The sequence below is a fragment of the Muntiacus reevesi genome, chromosome 9 (genome assembly GCF_963930625.1).
Source record: "Muntiacus reevesi chromosome 9, mMunRee1.1, whole genome shotgun sequence".
NCBI classification, from domain to species: Eukaryota; Metazoa; Chordata; class Mammalia; order Artiodactyla; family Cervidae; genus Muntiacus; species Muntiacus reevesi.
This window is the reverse complement of record NC_089257.1, coordinates 12,116,245-12,126,975: the sequence shown is the minus strand read 5'-3', so window position 1 is coordinate 12,126,975 and position 10,731 is coordinate 12,116,245. Positions and strand designations below refer to the sequence as shown.

The 10,731-nt window shown below is 38.1% G+C and overlaps 2 protein-coding genes across 2 annotated transcripts; both read right to left on the bottom strand.

Annotated features, from left to right (window-relative positions):
- Positions 1–3,729: 3,729 nt before the first annotated feature.
- On the bottom strand, positions 3,730–4,659 carry LOC136175640 (olfactory receptor 8H1-like). Its single transcript, XM_065945890.1, has one exon. It carries the CDS (start codon positions 4,657–4,659, stop codon positions 3,730–3,732), a length of 930 nt encoding a protein of 309 aa, XP_065801962.1.
- Positions 4,660–9,783: 5,124 nt separating this feature from the next.
- Positions 9,784–10,731, bottom strand: LOC136175217 (olfactory receptor 8H1-like). The gene has a single exon (XM_065945542.1). The coding sequence runs from the start codon at positions 10,729–10,731 to the stop codon at positions 9,784–9,786; it is 948 nt and encodes a 315-aa protein (XP_065801614.1).

Genomic DNA, 10,731 nt, shown 5'->3' with positions numbered 1-10,731 from the left:
CCAGTTTCTAGAATTATGTTGTGAAAAGGACTCATCCACATACCCTAGTCAGCTAAAATCTGGAAGTTTATAACCAGGGATACTTTTTTCTTTGCTGAGCCAGTCTTTCTGAATCCCATTTTTATACCAGGCTAGCCTGTACCCTGACTATTACAGATTCTCTTCCTAGAAAAATATCATCATTGGGCAAGCTGTTCTTTGCTTAATGGAATTTTCCTTCTGTTAATAGGGCTGAGCCTGGATGTTTGACAAGATTTAGCTAGTATTGTCCAAATCATGCTGGCTGGTATTAGCATGTTTTAAAGAATGTCTGCCAGCCATATAAGCCTTTCAACAGCCCCTGGTATTTTATGTAATATTTTCTTTAATATAGTAATGGATTTCATTTTCTAAGTTCTGGTAATCATAGTACAATTTTGTTGAAAATGTCCAATCAGACAATGATGAGAAATATTAACAGTGGAGTTAGACTATCAGTGTTCAAATGTGAATTTGTTCTTTCACTAGTGAGTGATTATGGACCAGTTGTTTGTTGTGTTCTTTAATTTCATCCTCTATAAATTGCAATCTTAAGATACATTCATTGAGGTTTAGATCTAGGTGCTGGGGAGATGATGTTGAACAAACTAAACAAGAATCTTCATTCATTAAACTTAGAAAGTGAGTGAGGTGCAGCAGACAAGAACCAAAATACACTAGCAAAATATTATAAAAGGTTAAATGTAGATAACTGCTATGGAAAATAAATGAAACATGCAAGGGGGAAGGGAATAAGTACACTTCTCAATATTTTTATTAAGAATAAAATAGAAAAGAAAGCATGCAATTCTCTGTGAATAGGAAATTTCTGAATGAAAGGGAAAATGGAAAAATTCCAAGAACTATCAGGACTAGTGTGAACAGAGGAGTTAGGATGCCAGTGGTCAAATCAAAGTGAGTATGATTGATAGAATAATAAGTGAGTTCATGAAGGTAAGGAGTGGGGACAAGGTTACTGTGGAGCAGTGGGCTACTATGCAGATTATAGCACAAAAAAGAACAACCGTATGATGAAGAAACTCCACTCCTAGGCATATACCTGGAAAAAACTATACTTCAAAAAATGCATGCACCCAAATGTTCATTGCAACACTATTTATAAAGGCCAGAACATAGAAACAAGCTGTAAGTCCATTAACAGAAGGAAACTTTTAATTCAAAAATTTATTTTTAATGATCATAACAAGCTTATAGAAATCAGGTGGAGAAGGCAATGGCACCCCACTCCAGTACTTTTCCCTGGAAAATCTCATGGACGGAGGAGCCTGGTGGGCTGAAGTCCATGGGGTTGCTAGGAGTTGGACACGACTGAGTGACTTCACTTTCACTTTTCACTTTCATGCATTGGAGAAGGAAATGGCAACCCACTCCAGTGTTCTTGCCTGGAGAATCCCAGGGACGGGGGAGCCTGGTGGGCTGCCATCTATGGGGTCGCACAGAGTCGAACACGACTAAGGTGACTTAGTAGCAGTGTTAGCATAGAAATCAAGAGAAAGGTAATGCTATTGTAAAATGCACAGAATTTCAACAACAACAGCAACAACAACAAAAGCAGTTTTCTGAACCTTTTTGGCACATCACACACATTTAGAGGTTTTCTATGTTTTCAGATAGCTACTGAAGAAATATCACTGCATGCAGATTTTTAACTTGATGAAGTTGCACACATTTCATGTCCAAAGCATTGCAAAATGAGTCTGGAGTTTTCCCATTTGCCAAAAACACATTCACCCTAGATTTCAATGACAAAAGAATAACTAATGGTAAACTTGTAAGAGTACAAAGAAAGCTGCTGAAAAGTTCATAAGAAATGAGAGAAATATGATATATATAATGTAATACCATGTACATACATAACTATTGATCTAGAGCAAATGTTGTTGCTGTTAGTCCCTAAATGGTATCCAATTCTTTGTGACCGCATGGACTCTAGCCCTCCAGGTTCTTCCATCCATGGGCATTTCCAAGCAAGAATACTGGAGTGAGTGCAATTTCCTTTTCTGGCAATTTCCAGGGAATCTTCTGGGACCAGGGATCAAACTGGTAACTCCTGCATTGACACATGGATTGTTTTCCACTGAGACACCAGGGAAGCCCCCTAGAAGAAGATATTATTGCTGCTGTTCAGTTTCTCTGTTGTGTCTGACTCTTTGTGACCACATGGACTGTCGCCCATCAGGCTCCTCTGTCCATGGGGATTGCCAGGCAAGAATACTGGAATGGGTTACCATTTCCTTCTCTGGAGGATCTCCCTAAATCATCTCCTTCATTGGCAGGCCAATTTTTTACCACTGAGCCAACAGGAATGGCCAGAGGAACATATATTGAAAACTTTTTTTTAAATTTAAATTTTATATTTTCCAAGTTTTTCAAAGAAATCTTGAAGTGTTGAGCATTTACTTAGTTGTTTGTGTATTTGTCTTTTAAATAAACTAAAGGTAATTTATAAATTAATAATATTCTTTAAGAAAAAAATAAAACATTGTAAGTTAAAAATAAGCAGGGATGTGAACATTCTAATGACAATAGTTAGCATTTCTTTGTAAGGCCATAAATGCTTTACATCAGTTGTGTGATATAATACCTACAATAACACTACAGACCTGGAATTATTACTTACTTGGTGAGGTTGAGGAAACTTGAGTCCAAAAGTTTCAATGACTTTTTCAAATCTTACAGAGCTACAAGGGCTGCAGACCAAGAACTGAAATCCTGTAACGGATAGTTCCAAAGCAAGTGCTACTAATCACTCTATTACATTACTTCTCCACAAAGTACATGAAATAATTTCTAAAACTGCTATTTCTGTTCCTAAAATGGGCCTCTTTTTATAATAAAATTCTCCAAATTTGTATGATACTGTTTAAAAGGTAATAACTATACTTCATCATTCTGCAAATCAGTTGTGGACACCATGAATTTAGCATATTTCAGGATTTCAAATTATTTTCTTAAGGCATATTCCAGGAAAAGGACTTGCCATGGCTCAAGGTTAAAATTTGTTGCCAATGAAAGAGATGTAGAGGATGCATGTTTCAATCCCTGGGTTGGGAAGATTTCTTGGAGTAGGAAATGACAACCCATTTCTGTGTTCTTGCCTGGAATATTCTGTGGACAGAGGAGTCTGGTGGGCTATGGTCCATGGGGTCGCAAAGGGTCGAACATGACTGAGCATGACCACAATGCCAGGAAATGCCCAAGATCATATTAGATCAAGCAAAGAATTGTTCAAAAAAAAAAAAAAAAAACAATTAAATAAATAGTTCAGTTTGTTTCTAGAAAGAGAAAGCAGGGGAATAAAATACAGATAAGGGAAAAAAAAATAAGCTGGTGAGCATGAACACTTACTTTCAATGCTATTTTAATTGTTCAGAACCCTTTACCTGGGCTACCTTCATTGCTCAGCTGGTAAAGAATCCACCTGAAATGCAGGAGATCTGAGTTCTATCCCTGAATTAGGAAGACTCCCTGGAGCAGGAATAGGTTACCCACTCCAGTATTCTTGGGCTTCCCTTGTGGCTCAGCTGGTAAAGAATCCACCTGAAATGCAGGAGACCTGAGTTCGATCCCAGAATTAGGAAGATTCCCTGCAGAAGGAAAAGGCTCCCCACTCCAGTGTTCTGGCCTGGATAATTCCATGGACGGTATTGTCCATGGGGTCACAAAGAATCAGACACGATTGAACGACTTTCACTTTATCTTCTGCATGACTCTACTGACAGCATTTTTTACCTCCTTGTTTCGCAGACTGTATATGAGGGGATTCAGCATGGGGATGACAATAGTATAAAATACGGAAGCCACTTGATCCTTTCCCAAGGAGTAGGATTTCCTTGGTTTTAAGTAAGTAAAAATCATAGTGCCATAAAAGACGGTGACCCCCAGAAGATGTGATGCGCAAGTAGAGAAAGCCTTTTGCTTACTAGAAGTGGAAGTGATTTTCAGGATAGTAGATAGGATGGAGACATAGGACACTGCTATTGTAATGACAGACAGCACTAGACTGGAGCCAGCAAAAGTGGATATGATGATTTCTATGGCACGTGTGTCCGTGCAGGACAGGGCTAAAATTGGGGATAGATCACAGAAAAAGTGAAAGATTATATTGGATTTGCAGAAATGCAATCTGCTCATGCAAAGTCCATTAACAAAAGAGTCCATAAAGCCAATCAAGTAACATCCAAATACTAGGGAGCAGCAGCGTCTGGTGTACATGACAAGCGGGTAATGCAGAGGGTTGCAGATGGCTACATAGCGATCATAGGCCATGGAGGAGAGAAGGAAGCATTCAGTCCCACCCAAGAATATAAAGCAACTCATCTGGATGAAGCAGTTCAGGTATGAAATGCTCTTGGTGGAATTCAGTAAGTTGTCTAAGGTTTTAGGGGTGATGACACTTGAGTAACTGAGGTCAAGAAATGACAAGTGACTGAGGAAAAAGTACATGGGTGTGTGAAGCTGGGGGTCCAGGCGGATTATCAGGATCATCCCCACATTGCCCAGCACAGTGATCAGGTATATCAGGAGAAAGAGGGTGAAGAGGACCAGCCGGATATCTTCCGAGTCTGTCAGTCCCATGAGGATGAAGTCAGACACATGTGTGATATTCCTTCTGCCCATAGTGTTCAAATGCACCAAACTATTGAGAAATCAAAGTTGATATTCAGCAGGAATTACTTCAGAAATTAAAAAAAAAATTACTTTGTGTATGTATGAATGACATCACTTATTTATATTAATTTAGTGTTTCCATGAAGTGATGATAAGGAGGTGTGTATAGTGTACACAGAGACAAAAATTATTTTGATTTCCAAATATAAAAATAGGCGTGAGTTGACGTTTGGATATATTATAACAAAAACTAATACATTGAAGAGTTAGAAGAATTAGAATAAGCCTGACATGGCCCTAAATGCTTCCGTTAAGGCACTTAATTAATGCATTTCACGAGATTTTTATACCATAATTAGCCATATTTTTCTGATGAGACAAAGGGCACAGATAATTTAGTTAACAGATTTAGAACTCCTAAATTTTGGATCCACAATTCCACCTCGATAGATTGACTCCAGAGAGCATGTCCATGATACTATCTGTGTGTGTGCTCAGTCATGTCTGACTCTTTGCAAACCCCATGCACTGTAGCCCTCCAGGTTCTTCTGTCCACGGAATTTTCAAGGCAAGAACACTGGAGTGGGTCGCTGTATCCTCCTCCGGTGTATCTTCCCCACTCGGAGATCAATGTCTGGGTACATAGTATGCACCATGTCTCCTGCATAGCAGGCAGATTCTTTACCACTACACCACTCCATAATACTATACTCCTATTTATAATTAATTTCAATAAAACCAAAAGTAAACTGCTAGCTATATGATAAAGAACGATAAATGAATAGTTTTATGTGCCATGTTCTATCCTTTCATTTCAAATACTATTTAATGCTAATGACTACTATCCAAACTTAGTGGACTTTAATAGGTTGTATTAAAATGATAGACCACATGTTAGTACTAATTTCCAAAAAATATGATATTTTTCTAACTTGACCACTGAAAATCAAATTTCTTCCAAAATTATATCTCTAAAAAATGCTAATGACTTGTAGACCCTGATTATATCAACTCTGGACTTCTCCTTCCACAAATCCTGACACTTTTTAATGTCTGAAACATATCTGCATGCATATCCTGCTGATAAAGTTCCCGTTTTATTGGATCCTACCTAAAACCTTCCAAATTTGAGAATGATACTTACTTTCAGTCCCAAAGTTGGTGAAAAAACACTTTCTTCCAATATTTTCTCTCTAGAAGTATGTCAAACTCCAATTTTTCTCACAAATAACACATGAAGACCTTTTCAGTTGAAAATTTCTATGATGCAATATCTGTTTTCTTTGAGATAAGCTCTTTTAAAATTTTGGTGAATTCATTTTGTTTTATTCTGAGGCAAAAATAAATCAAATGAAGTTTTGTTCAACTCCTGATCATGCATAAAATTCGCCAGGAAGTTATGTTTAAAGTGAATATCAGGGATCAACTGTGTACATATACGTAAGTGAAGGCTCTCATCCTGAAAACTCCAGGGTACGTCATATTCTGGGGGCTGAAGATAATGCAAACTTTGGCCCTCTCTGTGGACCAGTTTCCAAGGAAGATTACTCGGCATGTCTCCAAGGACAGGAGTTCAAGTACTAAATGCTGCTATGCTAAGTTCTGAGAAACTAATTTTTTTCCTTAGAAGCCACACAGTGAAGAGCCTAATGCTGTGGCCTTCCAATGTGATGCTCTGAATTTATGCCTGCTGTGGTAGATAAACTATTTTTAGAAAAATACTTCCTTATTCTGTGACTGAAACTATCAGGGAAGGAATGATGCATTTTTTACAATGCAACCTTTATATTTAAATTGTGACAATATTATAGGAGTGGGCTTCCCAAGTGACACTAGTGGTAAAGAATCCGCTGGCCAGTGCAGGAGACATGAGAGGCACGGGTTCAGTTTCTGGCCTGTGAAGATCCCCTGGGGGAGGAACTAACAGCCCACTCTCGTATTCTGGCCTATTGAATCCCATGGACAGAGGAGCCTGGGGGGCTACAGTCCTTAGTGTTGAAGAGAGGTGACTTAGCACACATGCATTAGAGTAGTAAATAAGCATTTTGGAAACAAAATGTAAATATAATAAAATTCAAAACTAATGCAACATTTTGATTATAATTTCCCAATTATCTTTTACTTCATAAAATTCTTATTAGTAGACCTCTAGATTTTCAATAAAGGACAGAAAAGGTATGGACCTAACAGAAGCAGAAGATATTAAGAAGAGGTGGCAAGAATACACAGAAGAACTGTACAAAAAATATCTTCATGACCCAGATAATCATGATGGTGTGATCACTCACCTAGAGCCAGACATCCTGGAATGTGCAGTCAAGTGGGCCTTAGGAAGCATCACCAAAAACAAAGCTATTGGGGGTGATGGAATTCGAGTTGAGCTATTTCATATCCTTGAAGATGATGCCGTGAAAGTGTTGCACTCAATATGTGAGCGAATCTGGAAAATTTAAGAGTGGCCACAGGACTGGGAAAGGTCAGCTTTCATTCCAATCCCAAAGAAAGGTAATGACAAAGAATGCTCAAACTACCACACAATTGCATTCATCTCACAGGCTAGTAAAGAAATGCTCAAAATTTTCCAAGCCAGGCTTTAGCAATATGTGAACCGTGACCTTCCAGATGTTCAAGCTGGTTTTAGAAGTCAGAGGAACCAGAGCTCAAATTTCCAATATCCGTTGGATTGTCAAAAAAGCAATAGAGTTCCAGAAAAACATCTATTTCTGCTTTATTGACTATGCCAAAGCCTTTGACTGTGTGGATCACAATAAACTGTGGAAAATTCTGAAAGAGATGGGAATACCAGACCACCTGACCTGCCTCTTGAGAAACCTGTATGCAGTTCAGGAAGCAACAATTAGAACTGGACCTGGAACAACAGACTGGTTCCAAATAGGAAAAAGAGTATGTCAGGGCTGAATATTGTCACCCTGCTTACTTAACTTATATACAGAGTATATCATGAGAAACACTGGGCTGGAGGAAGCACAAGCTGGAATCAAGATTGCCAGGAGAAATGTCAATAACCCCAGATATGCAGATGACACTATCCTTAAGGTAGAAAGTGAAGAGGAACTAAAAACCTATTGATGAATGTGAAAGAGGAGAGTGAAAATGTTGGCTTAAAGATCAACATTCAGAAAACTAAGATCATGGCATCTCGCCCCATCATTTCATGGCAAATAGACAGGGAAACAGTGGAAACAATGGCTGACTTTATTTTGGGGGCTCTAAAATCACTGCAGATGGTGATTGCAGCCATGAAATTAAAGGATGCTTACTTCTTGGAAGGAAAATTATGACCAAAATAGACAACATATTAAAAAGCAGAGACATTACTTTATCAACAAAGGTCCGTCTGATCAAGGCTATAATTTTTCCAGTAGTCATGTATGGATGTGAGAGTTGAACTTTAAAGATAGCTGAGCACTGAAGAATTGATGCTTTTGAACTGTGATGTTGGAGAAGACTCTTGAGAGTCCCTTGGACTGCAAGGAGATCCAATTATTCCATCCTAAAGGAGCCCAGTCCTAGGTGTTCATTGGAAAGACTGATGTTGAAGCTGAAGCTCCAGTACTTTGGATACCTGATACGAAGAGCTGACTCATTTAAAAGACCCTGATGCTGGGAGGGATTGAGGGCAGTAGGAGAAGGGGATGACAGAGGATGAGATGGCTGGATGGCATCACAAATTCAATGGACATGGGTTTGGTGGACTCCGGGTGTTGGTGTTGGACGGGGAGGCCTGGCGTGCTGCAGTCCATGGGGTTGCAAAGAGTCGGAAACGACTGAGTGACTGAACTGAACTTAACCGCTTATCTCTGGTAAGCAATTTAAAACAAATGAGTTAGGCATTTAATTTAATAAATTTAATTTTTTAATGACCATAATAAATCTGTAGAAATCAGGAGAAGGCAATTATGATTTGAAATACACAGAATTTCAATTAAAAAGCAATTTACTGAAGTTTGTTGACACATCATAGAAAGGCAGGATTTTTTTTTTTAATATTTTCAGATAGTCACCAAAGAGATATAACTGTTTGCAGATTTTAACTTGAATTTACAAACACGTCATATCCAAAGAATTGCAAAATGAAAGTCTAAATCTTTCCCATGTATCAAAAGCACATTCATCTTAGACTTCATTGACAAAGAAATAGTCAAATGTTAATCTTGGTAGTGTACACAGTAAACTGCAAAAAGGTACATGTGAAATGACAGAAGTTTTGTTCTAGCATATAATATGTATACACACACACACACATAGCTATCAATCTAGAAGAAATATACAAAGTTGTTAATTTTTGGGGCATTTCTATTTCCTTACATTTTCAACATTTTTCAAGTTTTCTGCAATATTGACAGGTACCATTTTAAATCCAAACCTGTGAGGTGCTGAGTATTTTCTTAGCTGTTTGTGTGTTTGTCCTTTAAATGAACCAAAAGCAATTTTTTACAAACAAGAGAATATTCTGTTAGAATAAGACACTGTGCATTAAAAATACTGAAGAAATAAGAGTGTTCTGATGACAATGGTCTGCCTTTAATAGTACTACCTTAAACACTTCATCAGCTATATGATTTAATCTTTATAAAAACTCTATGGACCTGGAAACATAATTTATTATGTCTGATTGAGGAAATGCTTTATTTAAGAATTACACAGTGCAAAGAGTTGCAGATCTAGAATCAAATGTCTGGAGTGTTTGGTTCAAAAACAAGAGCACTCTGGCATACTGCTTTTCCACAATGTAAATGAAATAATTTATAAAACTGTTATCATAGTTCCCAAAATGAAGCTTTTTTCCATCATAGAATTCTCTGAATCTGCATGATATACTTTAAAAGATGGTAAATATAATTTTTATTTTGCTAATCAGTTACCCTTAAAAACAGATACATTTGCACCATTGATTTAACATGTGTCAGTGTTTCCAATTATAATGTGGATTTCTAAAGGCATGTTCTAAAAAATGTCCAAGAAAATATTTGGTCAAGCAAAAGATAATTCTACAGAATAAATGAATAAATAAAGAACAAGTAAAGTCTTCAATTCATTTCTGGAGAAAGAGGAAGGAAATGCCATAGAGGGAAGAAGAAAAAATAATAGCTTAAAATTTCATCATCACTGTTATTTTAATTGCTTGGAAGCCTTTCTTTTCTGAATGACCCTACTGACAGCATTTTTTACTTCTTTGTTTCTAAGACTGTAAATGAGGGGATTCAGCATGGGGATGACAATAGTATAAAAAACGGAAGCCACTTGATCCTTTCCCAAGGAGTAGGACTTTCTTGGTTTTAAGTAAGTGAAAACCATAGTGCTGTAGAAGATGGTGACTCCCAGGAGATGGGAGGCGCAGGTAGAGAAGGCTTTCTGCTTCCCTGAAGTGGAGGTAATTTTCAGGATAGTGGACAGGATGGACACATAGGACACAGATATTGTGATAAGAGACACCACGAGGGTGGAGCCAGCAAAAATGGATATTGTGATTTCAATATCACGTGTGTCTGTGCAGGACAGGGCTAAAACTGGGGGTACATCACAGAAAAAGTGATAGATTACATTGGAGTCACAGAAATGCAGTTTGTTCATGCAAAGCACATTGACAATGGAATCTGTAAAGCCAAACAAATAAGATCCAAAGACAAGAGAGCAGCATCTCCTGGCGGACATAACGACGGGGTAATGCAGAGGGTTGTGGATGGCTACACAGCGATCATAGGCCATCGAGGAGAGAAGGAAACACTCAGTGGCACCCAAGAAGACAAAGCAACGCATCTGGGTGAAGCAGTTCGTGTATGAAATATTTTTGATAGAAGTCAATAAGTTGTCTAAGGTTTTAGGGGTGATGACACTTGAGTAGCTGAGGTCAAGAAATGACAAGTGACTGAGGAAAAAGTACATGGGTGTGTGAAGCTGAGAGTCCAGGCAGATTATCAGGATCATCCCCACATTGCCCAGCACAGTGATCAGGTATATCAGGAGAAAGAGGGTGCAGAGGACCAGCCGGATCTCTTCCGAGTCTGTCAGTCCCATGAGGATGAAGTCAGACACATGAGTGATATTCCTTCTGACCAT